This window comes from Pocillopora verrucosa, chromosome 7 (genome assembly GCF_036669915.1).
Source record: "Pocillopora verrucosa isolate sample1 chromosome 7, ASM3666991v2, whole genome shotgun sequence".
NCBI lineage: Eukaryota > Metazoa > Cnidaria > Anthozoa > Scleractinia > Pocilloporidae > Pocillopora > Pocillopora verrucosa.
In genome coordinates, this window is record NC_089318.1 from 3,041,806 (window position 1) to 3,066,193 (window position 24,388).

Consider the following 24,388-nt stretch of genomic DNA (forward strand, 5'->3'; position numbering starts at 1 on the left):
AAAACAATAACAACCTCATGAAGGCAAGATGGCGGACGTGCGAATTGCACGTCCAACAGCGATCTTTTCTTGTAAAAAGCTTATGATAATGAAAATAATACCACGGAGTTCATAGCAGCAATGCCGTGGTTCTTCCCTTGGTCGGACTTTATAAAGAAAAGGGCCTGTAGATACCTATTACAGCACTATCTCGGCCATTTTCTGCAAGAGAAACTCACGTTAGATCAGTTAACTGTCGATCTTTACAATGGCACCGGAAGAGTAGACAAAGTCCCATTAGACGTTTGGGTGAGTAAAGTTAATTTTCAATGCTAAAGGAACAAAGGAAGATGGCTTCGTGCTTTCTAGCTGAAAGATTTTGAATAGAAAACTGCTCATCGCGGTCCGAAGCGAAATAAATGGAAGGTATTCTTAGCATCGCAGTTAGAAATCATTTCCTATTTTTGGTACAATGTAGTATTTCAGAATTACACGAATTGTTCTAGACTGTGAAATGTTTTGTAATGTGTCGAAGTTCTCAGTTTGTGGCTTTGAAATCGAACGTTATGATTATTTGCAAAAAATGTTTTTTTTTTTCATTTGTGTGCCATTTTGTTAGGTTTGAATGGAATCGAGCCAAAGGCGTTAGGTGATATTGACACAGATGTTTGTGTTCGATTTACTTGTAATTTTTTTCATACAAACATAATATGTTTTAGAACTTGTGGCATAGTTTTAAAGCCATCATTGAAAGTGATATTTCAGATTTTACCTACTTTATTTTTGCAAAGTTCTTAATAGGAATTAATACATTTTGATTAAATTTTAATGGCATTTGATGCTTGATTGTCTGTACTGAGATTGTGGTCAAAATAACATAAAATGCTGGGTAAAACTCGAGTCAGTTGTCCATCTTTATGATTGCTATGGATCCAATGATGGATGTGCTGTTAAATATTGTTAAAGCTGCATGTAATCCTCTGTTCAGTGTTGCTCAAAAGAAAGTCTCACAAGTGCGTTGACTTCCTGGGTCATATTGCTTTCTATAAATTATAATGCTGTGGATAATTTTTTTGTATTGGTGAAAAGTCAAATGAATTGATGACAATAGAAAAGTAAAAATTAATTGAGCATAACTCTTTAATAACAGGGAAATGTTGTAACATCAATGTTCACTTTGCAAAAGTACCGTAAACAATCATGTATAAGCCGCATCCGTAGATAAGCTGCACCCCCGATCTGGAGGCGCAGAATTTGGGAAAAATAAAAACAATACTGTTTGAAGTTTCAGTAGAGTTCTATTGCTACAAACAATCAAGGTTTTGAAACACTGACATAGAAGTTGTGGCTATCTTTCACATTTATCAAGTCTAAAGAAAGCGAAATTTAATTTGTTGTACCTTCTTTTTCATTGGAATTTACACAATATTTAACTTAAAATTCTCTTTCGATCTGATTTGTCAAGATTATCACTTCGAAACATGCCATAAAGTTGAAATTCCTTCGGCATTGAAAATAACAAACAAACAAAGTGCTTAGTAGCCAAGCTTTAAATGTTGGGAGGAGTCTGTGCCTTTCGACTCAGCTGTTTGGGGATACCACGTGTAAGAAGATTTTTGGAAACCCGCAATAGGTGAAAAACTTCATGCAGAACAGGAGCCTGATAATGCAGTCGACAAATTTGCCATGAAGGTAGTAATAAACAACAAGAGATTCCTTGTATGTTGGTGTTTAGTTGTTCGAGTAAAGTGAAAATTAATCGCAAGAACTCTTGGAGAGCAAGATTCACTGATAAACACTCGAAGACACAAACGGCTCCTTTAGGAGCCACCACTCAATGAAAAAGTTAATGAACTACAGCAACACGCTCTCAGTTTCTTTTATTTTTATTTCTTGGCATCTTAAGAAGTTTTATGAATATTAATTAGGTTTTTGAGAACTCCAAACACAGATGTATCCATGGATAAGCCGCACCCTTGATTTTTGGCTTCAATTTTGTGAAAAAAGTGCAGCTTATACATGGACGTTTATGGTATTTATTTACTTGTTATCAACATATGCCATGTAGTTCTGATGAGCTGTTAAAATTTCTAGGTCCAAATAAAAGGTGATAAAATTTTCATAAGACTTAAGACAGTGCTCTTCTTTTTAGGCTGTGAACAGTATTATAATTATATCTTTTGGTTAGTATGTGTGTTAGTGGGCCTTGTTTCACTGTATGACCCATTGAATTCAAAAGTTTGTTTATTTGAAATCTTCCCCCTTCTATTTGATCCGAGAGATATAATTAACAGTTACTTACTAACTTAGTTACTAACCTCATGTGCTTGGTTCATACTGTGAGTTACAGAACCTTGTTTTTGAATTAAATCCAAGCAGGGAAAAACTTGGTCTGTAACTTACAGTACAGATCTTGAATTGTGTTGGTAAGAGATATAAATCTGCTAACTGAAATGCCTCTTAATACTGCCTAAAATGGCTAGGAATTCTTGAAAAATCTAACAGGTTGAAAATTTATTTTACTTGATGTGGTTAAAATAATGGAGAGCACTATGTGCTCAAACTCGAAATGTTGAATTAATTAAAAGTAATCTGGCTTCTGTAAGCAAAATTTATGGCTGGAATATTTCCTGATGTTTTTGTGTTTACTGTGAATCTTGTTTGTTCTTTAATTTTTTTGGGTTGCCTAACATTTGTCTGTGTTTTTTTGAGGGTGATTACATTGTAGTGCAGGCTAATTCAATTAGATATTGATTTTTTTTGTGCTGTGTTTCCTTAATTTCAGTCAGTGAATGAAATGCTAGACAATGCTGGAATACCCCTGGAGATCATTGATGGGTTTATTGGAAGCATTTCAGTGTCTGTTCCTTGGACAGCTCTTCTTAGTGAAAGCTGTTGTATGGACATCCAAGGTCTTGAAGTTACTATCATGCCCAGGCAGAGAGTAGATACAGGTATTCTGAGCTATATTTATCAGTTGAGTTTGGTGCAGTGGTGAGAGTGCTTACCTTCCTCCACCGTGGCCTGGGTTTGATTCCCAGACCTGCTGTTGAGTTTGTTGTGGGTTCTTGTCCTCGCTGTAAGGTTTCTTTTTAAGTATGAATTCTTTGTAAATGTTACAGGAGCAAAATCCAAACTTTTTTCCAATAGGAGGAAGTATGACTGATTCAATGATCTTCAATGCAATGACTACAAGTATGCAACTGGCTCAGGAGTGCCTAAAGGAAAGTCCGTCCAGTGGGGAAGAACAAGCTGAAGCTAGCCAACCCTTTGAGGGTTTAGAGTCCTTTGCACAAACTATAGAGTCTGGTGAGTTGTTTTTGCTCAACCTTTTTTTTCTTGTGAATCACTTGGGTAAGTTTTTCATAAGAGAAGCTGCAGTGGTGCTGTGACTGTGAGTGGTATTGAACAACGTAATTTGGTTCTATCAACTGAGTTGATAATGTGAATTGACCACCATAAAAAGATTCTAAAGCTGACTTTTCAAGCAACAGCCCTTTGTCAGAATGCATCAGTTCACTCCAGCCATCTGCTTTAGAAACTCTCTACAGTGGCCAATTGTTTTTAGTTATCAACTCAGTTGATGAAACCAAATCATCTATTTTCTTGCGTGAAGCCTTTTGCAAATGTCTCAGTTATTTTTGTACAGCTATGAATGAATGATATTGTCACAGTGAAAGCAATCATTTTTTTTTTCTATATACTGACAAACATTTTTCTCTCCCTTGGTCACAGTGTTAGCAAGAGTGAAATTGTCTTTCACAGACACAGTAATTAGATTTGAGCATTTACCCAAAGACACAGTGACAGGAATAGGATTAGAAATACACATTAAAAGGTACAAACACATCGCTCACTTTGGAATTGTAATGGATGAGTTTTATATTGTTAGTGTTGTTGTTGATTCTTTGAAATATTTTTAATCGGCAATGTCAACCCCATTTGCAGAATTGATTATCTAGATCTCTCTACGGAGCTGGCTGAGGAGAATAGTCACTTTAAAGCCAAGAGTGTTTATGAACCTGCTGCTTGTGCATGCAAAAACCTCAAGATCTTTGGAGTTTCTGTCCATCTTGATGAATTTCCAGAGGAGTCAAGAACAGTGTCTCAAGTCCCTGACTTCTCTCATTCACCCCCACCCTCCCTTATTAGCGGGTCATGCTCTCCTCTTCTCCATAACCCATCAAATCCTCTTGGAAGACTCTCATTATCAGCAGATCAGATCAGCAAACCTTCACTCTCAGGGAGCTTATTGCCGCAAATTAAGATTGTGACATTTGCTGGTCACTCTGAGATTAAACTGAAACTGAAACAGAATGTCACTGTGCCAGGACCAAAGGTTAGTGTATGATGATGGAAAATGAATTTTACTCTACACCTTTGTCAGCTCTCAAAATTAATACATTGCACTCTACACTGTACCATTGAATATGAAAGTGATGTTCACAGCAATGAACTGAGGTCAAGGCATTGTACAATTAGCGTATGATGACTAGATTTTAAGTTTTTATGTAACACTAGTTACTGTCAAATCTAAAACTAAATAATAAGTGTACTGTTTAATTACCATACAAGTATGACAGAATTTTTAGTTTTTATTTAATGCACCATTGCAATAATAGTATTGTGCAATTCTTGATCTAAACAATATGTATAACATTTCAGTTCTATGTATCCACTGTAAAGTTTAAGAATAAACAATTATGGAACTCTACGTACAATTACTATTAATATGATTATGACCAAATTGATGTAATACACAGTAATGGTAAAATTATGAAAGAACTGGAAGTTCCTATTTACCACTTTCAAGTCTAAAAAAAGCAAATAAGGTGATAAAATTATTGATCTTATATACCATTGTCACATTTAAAAATAGGCAATAAATTAATTGTGATATACCATTGATAGAAACAATTACTCTGTTGTTATGACAGGACTTCAGTTTCTAAGTAGATAACCCTTTGACCCCAAGAGTGACAAGCATCTAATTTCTCCTTACAATATCATCACAGAATCATGTATAAGGTCATGAGAATAAAGGAAATGATCACCAAACTAAACAAGATCTTGATTTTTAAACAAACTCTCCTTCTCAGCACTTGAGCAAATGTCTGGAGAACAGAAGGGAGAATACAAATACTGATGTTAGGGTGTAAAGGGTTAACTGAGGTTCAGTTTCTAACCCCCCCCCCCCCCCCCCTTGACCATAAAGTTGTAAATTTAAAGAGGTGTAGGGAATCGTTATGGGAGATTAACAGCATATGATTTAAATGTCATTGGAACTATTAGCTGCATGACTCTACAATGTAGTGTCTTTTTATGGACACTGTCTTTGTTTAGGGTTAGTAGTCTAGGATATCATCAAGCACTGACATAATTTTCAGTGCTATTGTTATATACTTCAAAGTGGTTATCATGATGGTTAATTTTTGTTTCGTTAGGTGGATGTTGAATGTTTTGTTGGAACAATGAATGTTTTCTTGTCACCCAAACAACTTCATCTGCTCTTAGAACTTTGCAGTGGATTTTCTTCTCCAGGTAAGTTACAGAAAAGCAAACAAGCACATATATGTATGCAGACAGACATACAGGAAGATTAAAACAAGTTTGAGGTAATTTGTAGGCAGATAAATACAGTGATGTAAGTATAACTTGCAGATAATCTATTGTAATTTAATTTTCTGTCACTTTCATTGATAAATTTTTCTTCTTTAGTTGCTGTGATGATGAACACCTTCAGGACTGATATTGGAAAATAGAACAATGGAATAAAAAGGTACTTTTGTTTTCCTTTCAGATGTGTCCAGCCATACTTCTGACAAAGGCCATGGTGTCAACAAACCCATGCAACCAGAGGACTACCAGAAAGTAGAACAAGACTTGCAGAACCAAATGACGTCCACAAGACAGCAGGAGCAGAGACAGCGACAAGGGCGGCAACGTGTAGACTCCTGGAACTTCTCCTTTGACTCTGCCATAGTAAATGATACACCTTCACATTACTCCCCAGGTGCCGATTATGACAGCATCCTAGGAGAGGAGGGAGAGGAGGGAGAGGATACATTTTATTCCATGTCATCCAATCATGATGTCCTACCTCCTCTGGAAGAACCAGTCTTACCAGCTGACATGCTGCCGGTAAAATCGTCGGGAAGTTTGCTGCATTCAGCAGAGTTTTCATCGTTAGGAACTCTGGGTGGGGTGCAGTCTTCCCAGTATAACTTGATGAACTCTTTAGGATGTGATAAGAGATTCATGAGCCACAAAACACAAATACCAGGTGAGCTAATGATACAATATAAATGACAGCATCGTTTGTACAAGAAAGGAGATGCCATGATTATAAATGTGTATACCTCACAGCTAGGAAATTATTTAACCCTTTACATCCTAATATCACCATGCATATTCTCTGTACTGATCTCTCTAATAATTTTAATAATGATAATGATGATAATAATAATAATAATTATTGGAATATATTTAGTAATAGTGATGATGATGATGACGATGATAATAATTATGGTTATGTCATTTCATTAATTTGGAACCTATCAGAAAGCTCGATTAAAGATGAATAAGCTTAAAGTTTGTTAAAGAATTGTTTGATGTTTTTATTCTAATATGTTTACTCCAGGTACCTCTCTAGCAGAAGCTGCCAATACAGTTTTTGTTCGTGCAAAACAAACCGTACTTGTTCCAGATAGTACTAGTAGTAAGTAAATCATGAGTTTGTATGTGAATTTGTAGTCTCCTTGCTTCAGGCTAAGTTTGGAAGGGTCAACTTTGTCTTTTTTGAATTCTCTAAATTGTTGTATTTGCACAAATGCATTAACATTCGAAAAGCCATTATAGCAATTAACTCTGGCCACATTTTGGGTTTTTAAGTTTCCGTCCTTCCCTCAAATTAACACCCCATGACATTTCTGAAGTTGAAGTAAATGTGCTAGGCATCAATCTATCCAAGGATTTACAGTTGTAATTGGAAGCAAACTTTGTGTAGTCCTATTACCAGTGGTCTAATAGCATTATTTGGTGTATCAAGTTCAAATGTGTATTATACACAATTCTTTTTTTAGACACCCCTCAAAGCAATGTTTCAAGACGAAGTCTGTCTTCATCAATCAATCCTGGTCTTGCTGGAATAGCAGCCTTGGATGACCCCTGTCCAGATGTGACTAAGGTATGTCTGAAGCTCTCCAGTGTGGCTGTGACAGTGCTTCACATTGACCCAGTGCTGTCTCCAGTGCCTGACGCAGGGGGCAGTCCTTCTGGTGATGATAGCAGTCAGATTCATCCATTGTCCCAAATGGCTGAAAAGTTTTTCGCTGGTATTGGCACTTATGGATTTGGAGGGAAGGACTTTGAGGATATGGCTGCAAAATTTACATCAGCATGCTGTGCAGACCATCTGAGGTATGTGTCATGTGGTTTTATAAATGTTTAACAGGGCTTCAAGCTCACAATGATTCAGAGTGGCCATTTGGCAACCTCAAATCATAAAAAGGTTGCTAGAGGCAAACTTTTGATGGGCAGAAAAAAAAATGGCAAAGGACACTTTGTGCAATATCCTGCAACAGTTATTATTTATTGTTTGTGTAGAAATTTTCTGACCTTGTATCTATCCTTTAAGGTGCATGGCTGCTCCGCTGTCGTTTGAGTTCGAAAGAGTGGTTAATAGCTCACATCAGACTGGAAATGGTGAACTGTCTGCAGGGAAACTGGAGCTAACTGAGTATCTGTTTGAGCGTTCATCTTCTTCAACATCCATTTCAATGCCTTATTCCTCTACACAGGTAAATACAGTCAATTTTCTCTTTATTAAACCCTTTAATTCCCATGAGTGACCAAGAGAGAATTTCTTCATACTATTTCAATACAATTTCAACTAAACAAGTGATGAAAATAAAGAAAAATATCAATTTGGGGATTATAAGTTGATCCAATACTAAATTCTCTGAACTAACAGAATAAGAATTGTATGGTTGACAGTAAGGAGAATTACAAATTTGATCTGGGAGTTAGAGAGTTACACAACCACTCTATTAACCCTTTCAATCCCAAAATCTCATTAGTTATTCTCCTTACACTCTTTCATGCAATATGTAGGAAGTTAGTTTGGAGATTTTGGTATTGGATCAACTTATTATCTCCCAATTGATATTTTAATTTATTCTCATCACTTTTCTGCTTGATATTGTATTGGTGTAGTATGGAGAAATTCTGTCTTAGTCACCCATTGTTTACCCTTTGAAATCACCTCCTAGATTTACTATTTCAATTTTTGCTGTTGTTGAGAATGACTTTGTAACAGGCCTCTGATAATTCTTTGTTCTATTTTGTTTCTCACACAGATGTGTAGTAAAGTTACTTTTTGTTCTCTTTCAGTTGCTGAAGTCGTTTTCTGGTGATAGTCAAACCACACCATATATTGGGATGAATCCAACATTTTCCCGTCCCTGCTTGAGGATTAAATACAGAAGCACACAAAGAACTACATCTCCAGTGAGTGAACTCAGTCCTCTTGCAATTATAGTTTTCATATAAATTATTTTTCAGCTGCATTGTATATTTTCTGTTCCAGCACAGACTAAGAGTGACTAGCATCTAATTTCTCCCTGCATTTTCACCCCTGAATTACACATTAAGCCTTTAACTCCCATGAGTGACCAGGAAATAATTTCTCCTGGCAATATCAATACAAAATCAACCAGATGAGTGATGAGAATCAAGAAAAATATCAATTTGGGGATAATTAGTTGATTCAAAACTAAATTCTCTAAACTAACATTAGAAGAATTGTATGGTTGACAGTAAGGAGAATTACAAATTTGATCTGGGAGTTAAAGGGTTAAGGTCACAAGAATGAAGGAAATGATCACCAAGTAAAGGAGTTCTTGATTGTTAAAAAAGTTCTCCTTGTCAGCACCTAAAGAAATGTAGAGAACGGTTTGGAGAATATGCATACTGATGTTAAGGTGCTAGCACCAACTTTACGTAAGAGCACATTCACCAGTACCCCCTCTCCATAAAAAAATTAGGACACATCTGGAAAAAAACGTTGGCAGTCTTCAATCGTATCCCACCCCTCTCCTCTCCCATGAGATGTAGCTGGTGTCTAAGACATTGTGACAACTTTGATGAAAGTTTCCTCTGCAATTTCTAGGGGGTTGTTCAAGGTCGCAACATTGTACTGCCCAAACTGGATTTATCTTTGGAGCTCGGTGGATTTCTTTGTGAACTGGACGTCTCCATTGTTGACAGACTGACCGCACTCTTAAACCCGCAGCCAGTCTTCATGAACCATCCCTCCAACATGCAATCCCACGTGTTTAAATCCTGCAATCCATCAGTTGTGGTATGTTGCTACTAAGCCCCTACTTGTGCTCAGATTTATCAACGACAAATTTTTCAGAGAAAGATGTTTTTCGTCTTGTGGCGAGCGTGAGACAAAGAAATATTCTGCACATGGGGAATCTTTGTCCCACGCTCGTGACAAGAGCTCAGAACTTACCATCTTCCTTATTCTACTTGCAGACAATTTTATGTGCGCTTCACCTCATTTTGGTAATAAGAGTAATTTAAAAATTATCTGTTCATGCTACCTTGCCTCTGTTCAGTAAAAGCTTACAGATGATGTCAAAATGTGGTTAGAACAAAAAAGTGGCATACAAGATGCAGCAGAGTGTATCACTGATGTTCTTACCACATTTTGACGTTGTCTGTGATTTATTACTGTACAGACCTATGGTAACTTTGACTTTGTTTTTTAATATGAGAAAGTAAAATGCTGTTATTAGTGACGTCATCTACGTATCTGTCTTCCTATAGATCATATATAAGATCTAATCAAAATGCGTGGTGCATGATTTAGCTTAGCATACAAAATTAGAGTTAGATAACAAATTTATATAACACTCTTTTCACGTGGGATTTCATCTTTCTTCAGTGGTAACATTCTATACTGACGTTAAAGATTATTTTGTGTTCTTTGCAGAACCAGCAGGCTGTGTTTACTCAAGCCATGGATGACACTCCCTCAGTAGAACAGCCTTTTAACATTAACCTCACCTGCCCTTCACTAACACTAGTCGTAAGGTGAGCTCTTCAGTAAGGCAAGCAGAGGAAACATTTATTCAAACAAAATAATATTATTTTCAACTCTTAATTAGGAAATCCAGGAAAGTTACTTAACTTTGGTAGCTGGAGGTTTTGTGAGCGCTAAGTGATGAAATGCAAAGCTACATGCGAGATCTTTCGTCCCAAGCCTCTCGTGGCTCATGGTTTGAGCGCGAACGGAAACGATAGATACACCTCCACACAGGCTTAAAGCTAGTAATGGGGATTATTATTTTTTGACACTCAACCGTGGACTTTCAACAGTAAAAATTCAGGATTTCTGCTTCGACCAGTCGTGTGTTCAAGGGTAAAAATCTAATTTTAACTAAGGCAAGTCTGTTGATGCATTCAAGTCATCTGATATGAAATATTTTGTTCTGTGTTATCATTTAAGAGTTCCAATTCCTGATTTACGGCCAGCTGTGGACCGACGACCTTGGTGGCAAAAATCCTTGAGAAAGGAGCGTTTCATATTTGACTTCTCAGCTGTTGAATTCAGTACATTGTATTCTGGCTCAGAAAGCTCTTGCCAGTACGATTTCAGTTTCAAAGAATTAGAAGGTATAGATGTTTTCTGATATATGCAACACTTGAAATACGGTCACCTCTGTATGCACCTATCAACTAAGAGGGAGCACCACAAGGAAAAACTATTTGGCTCGATGTCAAACTAGTTATTTGAAGACCGGAGTAATGTAGCGGCTTCGCATTACTCTGCAAGGGTCGTGCGTCGTTAAACCCGCCCAATAATTTGCATTTAGATCGATCTTTGCATGTTGGTTGAAGCACATTTTGATTTTCAAAGTGAATAATTACATTCTACTGCAAGGAAACGAGTTGGAAGATTTGGGGACGAATTGGCAGGAGAGTGAACTCGCGAAGGTGGTAGGGGGCGAATCTTTGAAGGGCGAAACATCCATAAACCCGTGAAAAAAAGGAGGTCATTGTAATTAGGATGTCACAAACTCATCTTGATTTCTTTCTTTCTTCCTCTTTACCCTTTTTTTTTGCATTCAAAAAGGTTATTTCCAGGAGGATACAAGCAGTGGTAAAATGCCAGTTATTCGTGTAACACATTGTCAGTCGGACAATGAGACAGGGAGTGGAGAGTTTGGTCGGCCAAGGTAATTCTTGATTATCGTTCTATGAGATGTTTGGAAGTCTTGCATACAAGTTAAGAGGCCCGCTTCATATTTCATGTTATCTGTCAGAATACCGGTACTTCAGTGAAGGGGTGGTCGAGGGGGGGGAGGGGATGGCCTGGATACATTCTCTCCCTTCAGACCTTTAGGTTTTTTCGCCATCTGTCTGACACCAAACTTCTTGCTTTAAGAAGATAGTGTTTTTATGCTCCATATGGAGTCTTTGAAATTTGCTTATTTCGAAATATTTCCTAGCTTGGGTAGGCTACATAGCGTAAGAGAAAAATGTGTTTTTTTTATTGAAGCAAAGTGTGGACTTCACCCCCTTTCCCTCTTCAAGAATTCTGGGATCCGTCCCTGTACTGTCACGAGTGAATTATCGGTATAAGATCGCTATAGGCAGAAGGGAAGGCCAATAGTTGTATGGCTGTGGGACTTAGTACCTAGGTTAAAAAAATTACCTTTTTTTTTTCTCCTAAGAATTGTGATAACAGTCCAGCCCCCGGCTCCTCTATCAGCTTTGGAGGAAGTTCCGTCCTCAGATAACTCGCCTCTTAGTTCTCTTGATGCGTATCCTGTGATGAAAGCTGAGCCGTCGCCATTCTCCTCTAGACCTGTTATGTTTGAGACAGAGGAGGTAAGTAGTAATAGCAGTGTGTGTACATTTTTGGTGCTAACGGTATACAAATGAATGACTGTGAATGTAGGAAAGTCGTTCATGTGAACTGCGAATTAATAAGTAAATGAGATTGATGATCGTGTCTTTCTCATATTCATGCGCAGTTCACACATACGATTGTTACATATATTTACAGTGCTTAATGTTCATCACTTCATGTGTTTCTAACGAACCAACAAAATGACCAGCTCCCAGTTGGCTTGTTAGCTCGGTTGGTAGAGCACTGTACCGGTATCGCTATTGCCTAGGTAATGTTCATGACTGCAAAGAGTACTTTCATATTCAGGTATGCAAATAGTTATTCAAGAGCTTGGCTATGAAATGAAGCTTCATCCTCAATGATTCTTCAATCAGGTTTTTTTTTTTCCTTTTTAGCTGCTAATGCCTGGCTCACAAGAGGAAATGAGAAAATTCCAAGAGGACACTGTGGCAACTTCAAGAGTACATGTGGAATGCTCCTTTTCAAGGTTTGATGTGAACTTGCACACGAAGGATGTGTTTGAGAACATCTATAACAGGTGATTTAAGCTAACATATACTGGCAATTGAGAACTGTAAAGATTTCCCTATTCCGTGCTTGGATAAAACATCAGAGATATAGAAGGTCAGATCTCTCAACCCTGCGAAATGGTTCCACCACAAGCTTTTGGTGTCACTACGTATCTGAGCTTTACGGCTAACTTGAAGCATTACTGAGTTGTTTCTCGGGAAATTTAGATCTTAAATTGCGTCGGCCTCTCATAAGTGGTGTTATGACACAGCTGGCATTTTTTTTCGCAAGCAGAAAGTTGGTAAACTCGAGCACGCAAGATGAATTCATCTTGCCCTCTTAGTGAGCAATTCCGAGTTTGCGTTATATCTTATTAGCTAACGGAGTGAGTCATAGTTACCATGATTTAGAAGGCTCTTTTTTGTGCCTTTTCTTTAATTTCAGCTTGCTTATAAGGATCATATCTTTATTTGTTTATCATTGCTGGTCAAAAATGTTATTCATTTCATTCAATTGTGCTCAGAAACCATTATGTAAATGAAGAACCCACTAAAATTTGGCTCGCTCTTAAAATGTGGATTCGTAGCCCTGTTGGTAGTAAGGGGTTTCCGAATTTTTTTCAGGCTCTTCGTCTGGGATTTCTTTAATTGCCGCTTACCTGCGATGATCATATCTCTACTTGCTTTCCATTCACAGGTCAAATATGTGATTTAATTCGTTTAAGTTTTATCATGTTTTAATAGACTATATTGCAAGTTGCTTCCTTCGGGCGCTCTCAGTCTAATCAAATTAAAATGAGTCAGAGTATGACAGCTCCCCAATTACTGTAAACACAGAAATAAAGCTTTGTTGTTTTATCTTATTGCTAGGCTGGCCAGTGACCTTTTGCTATGGGAACCCATGGCGCCCTCGCCTACTGACCGGCCGGACCCGTTTAGTTTCAGTGTAAGCACAGGGTTGGATTTGGCGAGTCAGATGCTGCGGGCTCAAGGACCGGATCGGTTTGTCATGTGTCGATCAGGGCTTCGGAGTTACGATGATGGTAAGGCTAAACTCGCTCTGGCATGGCATGGGTCGTTTATAACGACGTGCAAAGTTCCTTTCATGTTGAGGATAGTCGAGGATGGAAAATATTGAAACAGATTTCAAATGATGAGCATAAAAAATTAAGGCTGTATTTTCAACCGAGATACAAGTAACCATACCGTTACGTAGTTCCTCTGAGGTGTACACTCTTAAGGATTGTGCATGCGTGGATTGTTGTAAGCACGTTGGGTTGAAAAATGATAACTGTAAACAATTACAGCTAGAAGGGAGAATAACCTTATACTGAATTTTAGGAGTTTATAAGGGTCAAACATCTTTTAAAACTTTTAAGTTAACTGTTTTTGCCACTTAGGGAATCACATACTTCATTCTTCTTTGGGCGGTCGAGTTGTTATGCATATTAACCTAAGTGGGAAGAACGTTATGACGGTTTGACATAACAGACCCACCTTTTCTTCGTATGCAGATGCTTCTTCCTCCGACGAAGAAGACAGCAGCAATTTCACATCGCTGGAGAACAAGTACAAACGTGCAAAATCCAACCCAAACGGACAGACAGCGTTTACTCTGACGCTTAGTGTGAACAAGGGTAGACTGGCAATGTTTCCTAAGAGTGAGGTACGATTTGCACGCAAGCATGAGCATTTTTCAAAAATTTGTTTAAAGGTTCTATGAAGTTTTGCATTTTTTTCTAGATTTGGTCTCCAAGTGGAAGTTCCAAGGATTTTAGCTCATGCTCTGAGGAGGTGTTGGGAGAAATAGCAGCCGAGTTTAATGACGTCTCATTCTTCTTAGCGGCTTGTTACAAGAGCCAAGCAGACCTTACCTATCTGAGCCTGCAGTCGCAAAAGGTCGCTTTTCAGCACGCACCTGTGGTTCCACAGGCATCCCATGAGTCTATGGAGTCTGCGTTTAGTGGAGCTGAGCTCCAGTCTACCCTCTATCACACTGAATCTGGTGTGAGACAAGGTGATGGGAGGACTGGTGAACCGATGTTTGCGATTGCCATTAAAGTCTCTGCAGATACTTCGAAGAACATTAAGGTAAAAAAAAGACTGATTTGTCTTGTAACCCTATTTCACTGTAGTGGCAGGAGAAAATGTTACTTTCAATTTTCCTTTTCTTTATGGCCGGGGGGGGGGGAAGTCGCATTTTGGAAGGATTTTGATTATGTTTTAATAAAATTTACCTGATCCCCCCCCCCGAGGCTCTGTAGTATCTTAATATATTACAGTATAGTATTCTGTAGTATTCTATTATACTCTGTTATCGATGACTGATTTCCCCTCCGTTCCCCCTTGAAAATCATGGTAATTTCCCCCGAATCCTCTGACCATCCCCTCGCCTTCCATGTTATGAATAATGACTGATCCCTTGCTTCTGCTGTTTTTGATATTTTAGGAGATTTTGTTCTCTCTTGGACTGCGTAGAAGCACTCTTCGCCATAGAATGTTGGCTTCTAAACAGATGTGGCTCACTCAGGTATGCACTGTTACGTTTTTTAGGTTTCCAATCCCTTTCTTCCAAAAGCGATTCTTTATTCACTCAACAACTGTGTTGAAAGTGAAAGAGAGTAGTGTAAAGCAGTTAACAGTTGTTTAAAAAAACTTCATTCTTTACAGGTTCGCGATTTTTTCGACGTGAAGGATGATCCAGTGCTGGGTTTCAGTCCCCCAGCGGTTGTAACAGTGTTCCATACTCATGTATGGGAGGGGACCATTGACTACAGGTGAGTGGAATCTGCAGCATTTTTGGAATCCGTCCATTCCATTCATTCGTCGCTGCGTTATTTTGTTGTTATTTGTTGTTTGAGAGTAATTTTTTAAATTTTTCTATTTTTCAGGCCAATTCACTTACCATTACGGGTTCTTGTAACTATGGGTACTTTCAGCGTGTCGAGCAACATCACCATCGAGTCTAATGTTTCTCTTTTGAGGTAAGGAAACTTACTTGGCTTGTTCTCTTTAGCGAAATTTTGTGAGCTTAAAACTACGACATTTCAGCAATTAGGAAAAGGGTGAAATTTTAGATAACAGTGAAAAAAAAAGCGACGTAAGCGACTTTGTAACTGCGTGTTTCCCGTCCGTTTCTAAAGTAGACGTTTCGAACGTTAGCCCATGGTCAGGGGTTTAGAGCGAATACACGAAGCCTAACGAAGGAAGCGTCAACCTCAGAGAATCTCTATGGTGGCCAGTTTGCATCATCAATTCTGTTCAAAAGACAAAACTAACTTGAGTTGCCAGCTAAGGGTGTTTTAAACTGTGTTATTGCGCTAAAACGGGACCGGTCACATTTTGTTGATTATATAATTGAGTGAGTCATTGATTTGTAGACTACTTGACTGACTGATTGTTTTTGTTTTTTCCTGACAGGTTTATTATCGATGACGCAGCGCTATATCTCTCCGACAAATGCAGCGGCGCTGCGAACATCAGAAGTAGGTTCAATCTGAAATTTTTTTCTTCGTAGTTTCTTATTTTTGTCCGTGGGTTTGTTTTGTTTTTACTTTTGGTTGCGTTGTTGTTATTCACGTGAAGCTGATCAGGTGGTATGATTATCTTTGTTCCAGACTACGTCTGTGTTCTCGATCTCGGAATGTTTGAACTCTCTTTATTCACCAGTGATGGTAGTGAACAGGTTAGAACATTTTGCATTTTTACTTAGCCGAACAATTTTCATTTAAATGTCGAAATAATGTAGGATTCAATCGGTTTTGCTTCCTTCGCGCCGAGGTTTGTCTGGAACAACCTCCCTGCACTCTCAATCAATCAGATGCTTGTTAATCGAGATTTTATCGCACGCATTTTCGAAGATGATCACACATATATTAAATCTGCATAAGCGCTCTAACCCTTGAGTATCAAATTAAATTTTGCTGCGATATACATTTATTCAAACAAACTGCTGCGTCGCTTAAATGGCCAGTCAATCGCCAGGGAGAATTCTGTCCCACAAATGCCGAACAGATCATGAATGAGCCTTTACTCCGCTACAAAACTGTTCAGGGCTACTGAAAATTAAACATTTCTTATTCAGTCGAGAAATGCAGCCATCACGAAGTTGCAACCGTCTTCGTGAGCCTGCTCTTGTAAGATTGACCGCTGGCTGAGAGCGCCTACTGAGCTCATAGTGGCACACTTTCCTAAATTTTTATCTAATCAAACGAAAGTAGCTTCTAAAGAAGACGTTTTGAAACTCTTTTTTAATTCTGCAACGTTAAAGTTACTGAAGGAATTCATTAAATATCCATTCAGGGTCACCCTCAGTTAGAACTGCGCATGTCCAACAACATAGTCAATGTCCGAACATGTTCGGACTCATGCTCCGCACTGCTTCAACTGATTCAGTACATTGCAGCGGACGGGGATCTGGTACCTAGCTACGAACCGGAAGTACCCGATGCCACGAAAAACCCCCCGGTAAGTAGCAAAATTGTCAATCTTTTCATTGTAGGAGAACTGCGTAAAGAGGTACTCATTTCCGTTGCGTAGTAGAATGTTGCGAGAGAATTGCTCTTCTCTTCGCTCTCGTGCATTATTTGAACTTCTTGTATTCAAGCTTCGTAGTTTTGTTCATGCGACATTTACCCTTCGCATGTAACCCGCATGCATTTTTTAGACTCCAAGCCGCTGTCCAGCCGAGCCGCCAGTCAAGCAAGGGTCCATAGATGAGGGAGAACTGAGCAATATCATGACCGAGGCCATGGTGGATAGTCGCTCTGATGAAGAAACCCTACACGACAAGGTACTATAATTTATTACAGATTCAGTTCCACAGGAGTGTGTGTTCTGATTCACATTTGGGAGAAATTTCTTCCTATTGCAACTTACTGGCGTTAAATCAGCGTTTTTTGTTTGTTTGTTTGTTTATGTCAGAGCGTCAAAGGAGAACTCAGTCATCAGCTTTCCAGATCACCAAGACGAGATCTCTTCTTGTTCCCTGATGACGAACTGAGCAGCCCTGTGGAGGAGTATTACCCCTCGGAAGAAACAAACGCAGAGTTACCAAATCCGGGGGAGGTGGAGGAAGAAGAAGAGGATAGTGATGACGATTTCTGTATTCTGGAACACCCAGATAAAGAACCTGAGGGTTTGAGTCATGAAGTAATCATCAAACGCCTCATAGATGAACAAGTCAGCATTGTGGACAATCATTTTACTGTTCCCGTACGTATTTTACGACGAGGTTGTGTCTTGTGCAGTTGAATTAACTCTTTCTGTTTCGCTCTGTTTCCGCGCGTAACTTTACTGAATTGTACGTGAGGCAAAATGTTATAAGCTGGAATAATTCTTAACTTTTCCGCCTTGCAGGTTTATTGCGAAAGTTTAGCTTCACTTTTTACTGGTACCCGACATTTCTTTAGCGTCAAAGAACAAGCTCTTGCAAGGAATAGACGACATGACGAAATTCGGAAACGGTTTTGCTTCATTAGCGAATGAACGCTGTAAAGCCTAGCGTTCCCAGTTTCTTTGACATATATACTTCCTTAAGGTCGATATCGGCTGGTTTCTTTCTTTTTATCACTCTACTGAGTTGGGCACCTTTTTATAGTTTAATTTACTTGTTCTGGTTGTGTTTGCTTGTTTCATAGCTGGGTCCAAGCGACCAACTCTGCGCCCCGAGTCATTTTCCACCAGCGGTGTTCTGCTGCACGCTTAAGGAAATGTCTGTTGTATGGCATCTATATGGCGGCCGGGACTTTGGTGGATCAGTATCACGTGACACCAGGAAGAAGTGAGTTAAGATAACTTTGCTTTCTTAACTTAAGTGTGGAAAGTATATATTTTTCCACCAAAAGAAATATTTTAAGACAATTCTCACGGAGATTCTTTGGGTTAGTAAAGAACTAATCTAAAAAAAATTGACCCTGAGAAATATTTACAGTTTCCTGCTGCAACGACTAAGAGGCAAGTGTGTTGAAAATTTTGATATTGATTAGATTTTTCTTGTGTGGAATAGGTCGAAAGCAAAATGCGACGTTAGTAAGCCGTCTTCCCTCACCTCGTCGACGGTTGAAAAACAATTTTGTAATTGATAAGTTCTGTTTATAGGATAAGCTTTGCATTGGATGAAAGAGGACAGGCTGTGGACAGTTCCTTTGTGAAGAGACCCACAACGCTACTCACTAAAAACACTGCACCCGCGAGAACTGCAAACAAACTCAGTGGAGGACCAAACAGAAACAACGATGTGCTGATGGAGTTTTATTTAAACAAGGTGAGCATTGGTATCCTAACTAGTATCTGCAAAGAGGCGCATGGATAGAAGTAACTGAATGTTATGGAGAAGGTGAGAGGTGAAAATGCTTCAGGGATTCACTGAGTGGAGTAAGGAGTAAAACCGAAAGAGTCGCCGTAGCTTGAAACTTTCTTATAGCTGAATAAAATGCACTATTTTAAAATTGCACTTTCGGAATCCTCCGCAAGGATTCAAACCTAAGTCAGTTCAGATTTCGCCCTTGCGAATGTGCTATCAACGGACTGAACCAACGCTATCCAGGAACACAAGTAAGGAGGGGGAAAGCGATTCAGATCAGGGGTAATTCAGACCAGCAGAGGCATTGCGTGACACGCCCGAGGCACGAGCTAAACGTGGTCCACGTGCGAGAAGGGGGCGCGAAAAAAAGGGACTTTTTATATGTGCTTATCCGCCTTTAGATGCCTTCCTATAGCATCAGTGAATCAGAATGTTTTATAATTTGCCAACTTTCCCTTTGCGTTCACCTCGCGCTTTTCTCCACTCCCACTCAGGGAAAATTGCAAAAGATTATACCTGCCCCCAGGGGTGGGTTGAGAGCCGAGTGGAAAATAAAGGACATTGTTCCATCTGGCTAACACTGTATGTCTTTCTAAGAAGCGTCTTTTGGCGTCAGTCGAGTTTTCACAACATGAATGAAATGACATTGTTTGGTTAAGGTAGAGTGAGGTTAGCACCGAGTAATTTTTACTTCAGCGGAGGGTAAATATTTGCGCCTTCTTTTCTTTAGATTCGTCTGCAGTACGAGGAGTACCCCGAGGACACAGAACAGGCCTCACGGATTGTAGTGCTCGTGCAAGATGTTGAGATCAGGGACCGCTTGGCACTTTCTCAGATAAACAAGTTCCTATACCAGTACACCTCTGAGGCCTGTCCGAAACAGACCCATGCCAACATGGTAAGTAACCTGGCTCTTGGTCATTAACAGACATAAAACGTCGTCGGTGATCAGAAAGATCCGATACTGAACATGCCCCTAGTGGTTTAATTCGAGGTGTAAGAAATGTTTGTGAATTTTTTTTTTAAAAGATTTGAGGATGAAATTTACTGAAATAAAAAGTAAGAAAAAAAAGTGGCAGAAAAGTCTAAAAATGATTTATTTTTGTTGGAAAATTAACTTTTTTTTCCATTCAGATCTTTCGTTAAAAAACTGAAGGCAATGCTAGTTCGGGTTGCGTAGGAAAATACCTTTGTGGTGGATTACAGTTGCTGGTCTTCTTCCTCGAATAAGCACTATAGACATTCACCTTTCTTTTTTTTAACAATTTTCTTGTTTAGATCCTGCTCAAGATGCTTCATATTCGGCCTGATCCTGGTCTCAAAGCACAAGAGTGTAATCTGAGAGTTTCTATACAGCCTCTGAGGCTAAATGTTGACCAGGTAAAGTCACGCAGTGCTCCTGATCTACTGACGTCACCGTCACGCAATCAGAGAATGAGTATGAATACGTTGAAGGGTTTTCTTCTGTTTACGCAGCCGTTTAATAAACAAGCGATTAAAACGAATCTTTCTTACTGAAATGGCCTTCAAAACCTTTATCTACGCTTATTTGTGTTATCTTCTTTTTTAAGGATGCTTTATTTTTCTTGAGGAATTTCTTCTCAGAAGTCATGGGAGAAGCTGCAAAAAACCCAAAAGGTACATTTTTTAATATTTTCCCAAATACCAGGGTGCCTAATTTTTAACGGAAATTATTTGAGGATTTGCAACCGTACATGTTGGAGCGGCGTTCAATCACTTGTTGATGCCGACTTTGTTTTAATTTCTCATTGGCCTCATTCAGAAGCGTAGAACCTGTTCAAGGTTATAAGCTTCTGCCCCCAATCAAAGATTTGGTTTGGTTTCACTCAAGGGAAAGAGCTTTTAGCCATGTTGGTTCTGTTCTTTCGCTCGTCCGTTTCTGCATTTATCGTTCATTTTTTCTTTTTTTTTCTTGGCCTCTGTTAGGATCTAGTTCAGTTGATTCCAGTCCTGTTAGGCCGCCCCCGTCTTCTGAGTGGTTATTGGAGACCCCAGGCGCCGAAGAGACCCTGGTAGAGTCAGCAAGTGAGTCAGAAACAGACACCCTCCAGCCAGCCCCTACCTTCTTTCGGTCCTTTATATTTTCTCCCGAGGTACCAATTAGGTTGGATTATCAGGGAAAGAGAGTCGACATGGAGCAGGTAAGATGAGTTTGATGTTTGATGGGTCACAGAAAATAATCTTTATGCTGGTTTTGTTTTGTTTGTAAGTTAAAATCACGTTTCAAGGAAGGTCTTTTTTTGAATTTCTGTTTACAATTCTGAAGTGGACACCTTTTTCTCGCCCCAATACCCCTAAAAGGCGGGAGATTTGGGCAAGGAGATATGTAGTCGAGCGATGAGCACGCTGGACTCCGGAACTGGAAGCAGAACACAAGCCTTGGTTCGAGGTTTGGCCTGAATCCTCAAGTGTTATCCTTGATCTCGAAGTTCAAACGGCTGCCAGCAGACCGTCATAAAAATGTGACGAATTGTTCGGAGGTTTCTTACGATGAACAAGAATCGCCTTCAGTAGCAGTAGCGATATTCCCATATGCGTTCCACTGTAAAATCGGGGTACCAGCTTTAATGCTTATACGACTTCGCTCGCCCTTATTCTCGCTTACAAGAATTCTTTTTCTCCAGGGCACCTTGGCTGGTCTGTTAATCGGTCTTGGTCAGCTCAATTGCTCTGAGCTGCGTCTCAAACGCCTGTGTTGTCGTAGCGGCTTGCTTGGAATGGACAGAGTGATCAACTACGCGTTGTCTGAGTGGCTTGCGGACATAAGGAGCACCCAACTGCCTAGGATACTGGGTGGAGTCGGTCCTGTGCACTCCTTTCTTCAGCTGTTCCAGGGATTAGTGGACCTGGTATGGCTGCCTATTGATCAGTACCGGCGGGATGGGCGTGTCATGAGGGGGCTGCAGAGGGGAGCCAACTCCTTCACTACTTCATCTGCTATGGCCTTTCTTGAACTGACCAACCGAGTGGTGCAGATAATACAGGTAAGAGGAAATGTCCTAAGAAATTTAACACTGTGAATTTCAGCCAAAAGCAGGTGAGTTTGCTTAGCGTGTAGCTTTGATGAAAACCTCAGATAATTTTTTCTTTATCAAAAGAAATGTGCTTACCACTAAATTCATCGAGGCGGAATATTATGTAACAGTACCTACTTAGCTCGACCTGGAAGTATTTATCTTTCAAAATGTGACTCCTGTGGTGAACAAATTTATGCAAAATAAGCTCTTGCAGTCTCAAAAGGTAAAATACTGTTATTAGTAATAGTTAAAATTCAAGCGGCAGACTTCAAGGTATCACCCCCCCCTCCTTCTCATCTTTTTCTTCCAAGTGAACCGTTGGCAGACGGAACTTTCGCATTTACTTTTAATACTATCTCTTCGATATACTCTCGGAATTAGTGGCCTCTCCAGTGTTTTCTTTATTTTATTTATCTTTTTATCTATTTACCCATTTACTTATTTTCGGGGTGATGTGTTTTCCTTTCAGTCCGCAGCAGAGACAGCATATGACGTAGTGAGTCCAGACTCTCCAGTGAAACGGGGCCAGAATCGGCTGGCACAACAGCCGTTTGATTTACGTGAAGGAGTATCCAATGCCTACCAAGTCTTCAGAGAGGTCAGACATATATTTTATACACGCTAAAATTCCTTATAGGATCATTATCACTCTATTTTACGAGCTCTTTCAAATTTCAGGTTTATTCCGGCCGTCTTAATTTCAAAATATGGTTTGTGCGACTTAGATTATTAATACCACTAGCAGTCCCTGCTTTCGGCGAAGTCCGTCGCGTGAGTTAAAATATGCAACACCTCTGAATGACCTTTAAAATACTGGGTAATTTAGTATTATCAACAGAGTTGATAACATGAATTGGCCACCGTAGAGAGTTTCAATGCTGACGTTTTGAGCGTTAGCCCTTCATCAGAGCGATTGGAGGAATTGTGGGTTGTGTGTGTGTTTATGTGCAGAAAGTGGAGCTACGATATTGGTGGGAATATGACGACGAGAAAACAAGAATTAAAAATACTTTTTTAAAAAAATACTGGTTCTTTGGTTTTCAGGGACTGGGTCAAACAGCCACAAACATTGTTCAAGTGGCTAAAGATGAACACGAACAGAAGGGAGTAACAGGTGCTGTGGGTGGTGTCCTGCGCCAGGTCCCAGCGACCGTAGTTCAGCCCTTTATTCTGGCTACAGAGGCCACCTCTAGTGTCTTGGGAGGAGTCCGTAATCAAATCCTTCCCGATGCTAGACGAGAGGCCGCGGAAAAATGGAGAGCAAGTCCTTGAGAGTTAAAGCATGTTGACGTTTTTAGAATCTCTTCTTTGATAGTCTATTATATATGCTGGTAGATATCTGGTCTGTTGGTCAGATGAAGAATGTCTGTTGGCAAAGCCTTAGACAGTTTATTCGTTTGATTACAAACTGTTCTACCCTTTTGTTTTGCACCTTTTACAATTTTTAGTATTTTATTTCAAGTTCGTAGGAGGTCAAATTGTAAAGGAATAGTAGAATTTATTGGCTTCTTGTTTCCGTGTCTTAACGATCGATGAAAAATTTTTATGATCTTAGGTCATTACCTTTCGTAGTGGAGTGCGCACAATAAGCACTTAATGACTGGCCCCAAGGAAATAAAGCTAACTGTTTCCCGTGGGGCCAGTTTCTAAAAAGTTTTGTCACACCTCCCAACTTCTCCTCCAATCAGAAAACGAAATTGAGTTCGGAGGTTTAACAATAAGGACCATTCGGAAATTTGTGACGTTAGGCTTGGGCTACGGATAATCTCAGTTGCCTAGCAACTTTTTGACATAATTGCGGGCTCACTTTATCTCAGCATTGTTCTTGAACATGAAGTATCGTAGTCATTATTTTAGGATTGAAATTCAATTTTTTTTCTTTTAATTTAGACTCTACATTAGACGATTGATAACCTAGAATCTAGCCGTTACTCGGTAAAAATTCACTGTAGTCATAGTTGTGAATGTAAGTGTACACTTCAAAGGCAAGGGAGAAATTTGCGTTGTGTGTTGTCGTTAAGGGAGACATTTATTTATCTGCGGAGGAAAGACTTGGTTCAATGTCAGTATCTGAACAACTGCCCACCTACCCCTCCCTTAATCCATCAACAGTCAACTGATAACAAGTTGGGATTAATGTTAGGTTAGGGGAGGGTAGGTGCGCTTGATACTCAGATACTGACTTTTATCCAACAACTTAATAGCTTTCTGTTTTTTCAATGGGGTAGGAAATTATGCAAATGCTTTTCTACCTGAAAACCTGTACCTGCAAAGAAACTGTACAGCCGTTTTATAATTGTAGGAATATGTTGTATATGTACATCATTTTCAGTATTGTACAAAGGGGGCAGATACTGTTTCGTTGCCTGTAGCTGTATTGTACATAGATTTAAACTCACACTTAGCTTGTGCAAACGGGGAAGTAATTTCTCTTAGTGATACACCTACTTTTGTTTTAGTATGAGCTTTCGTAGCAGTAGAAGTTTGTTACTTTTTAATTTTGCGAAGAAAGCTACTGAGTCGCTATGTTCGTGCGCCAGTGAAAGAAGAAGGATCATAGATTGCTTTCTGTTGTGAATGAAAAATATATCCAATCAGTGAGAATTAAATAAAGTCTTCAATTGTGCTGTTGTTA

General features: G+C 39.3%; 1 protein-coding gene across 1 annotated transcript; it reads left to right on the forward strand.

The window, feature by feature from the left end:
- Positions 1–19: 19 nt before the first annotated feature.
- On the forward strand, positions 20–24,388 carry LOC131784530 (autophagy-related protein 2 homolog A). The gene is made up of 37 exons (XM_059101344.2): positions 20–288; positions 2,765–2,933; positions 3,130–3,288; positions 3,715–3,817; positions 3,928–4,318; positions 5,424–5,520; positions 5,780–6,262; positions 6,620–6,697; positions 7,062–7,398; positions 7,616–7,778; positions 8,371–8,487; positions 9,149–9,340; positions 9,980–10,080; positions 10,496–10,662; positions 11,123–11,225; positions 11,724–11,880; positions 12,298–12,440; positions 13,282–13,454; positions 13,926–14,077; positions 14,155–14,502; positions 14,861–14,941; positions 15,082–15,188; positions 15,303–15,395; positions 15,832–15,896; positions 16,029–16,096; positions 16,714–16,878; positions 17,078–17,203; positions 17,335–17,625; positions 18,051–18,193; positions 18,511–18,676; positions 19,446–19,613; positions 19,994–20,095; positions 20,287–20,353; positions 20,663–20,877; positions 21,361–21,720; positions 22,223–22,351; positions 22,798–24,388. The coding sequence occupies exons 1-37, from the start codon at positions 121–123 to the stop codon at positions 23,023–23,025; spliced, it is 6,375 nt and encodes a 2,124-aa protein (XP_058957327.2). The 5' UTR covers positions 20–120; the 3' UTR covers positions 23,026–24,388.

Excerpts from the sequence above, each read along its gene's own strand:
- LOC131784530 (XM_059101344.2), top strand. The coding sequence starts at position 121 with ATGCCGTGGTTCTTCCCTTGGTCGGACTTTATAAAGAAAAGGGCCTGT. Across the intron at positions 6,698-7,061 it reads TGTTCCAGATAGTACTAGTA|ACACCCCTCAAAGCAATGTT; the intron begins GTAAGTAAATCA and ends TTCTTTTTTTAG. Across the intron at positions 22,352-22,797 it reads CCTACCAAGTCTTCAGAGAG|GGACTGGGTCAAACAGCCAC; the intron begins GTCAGACATATA and ends TTTGGTTTTCAG.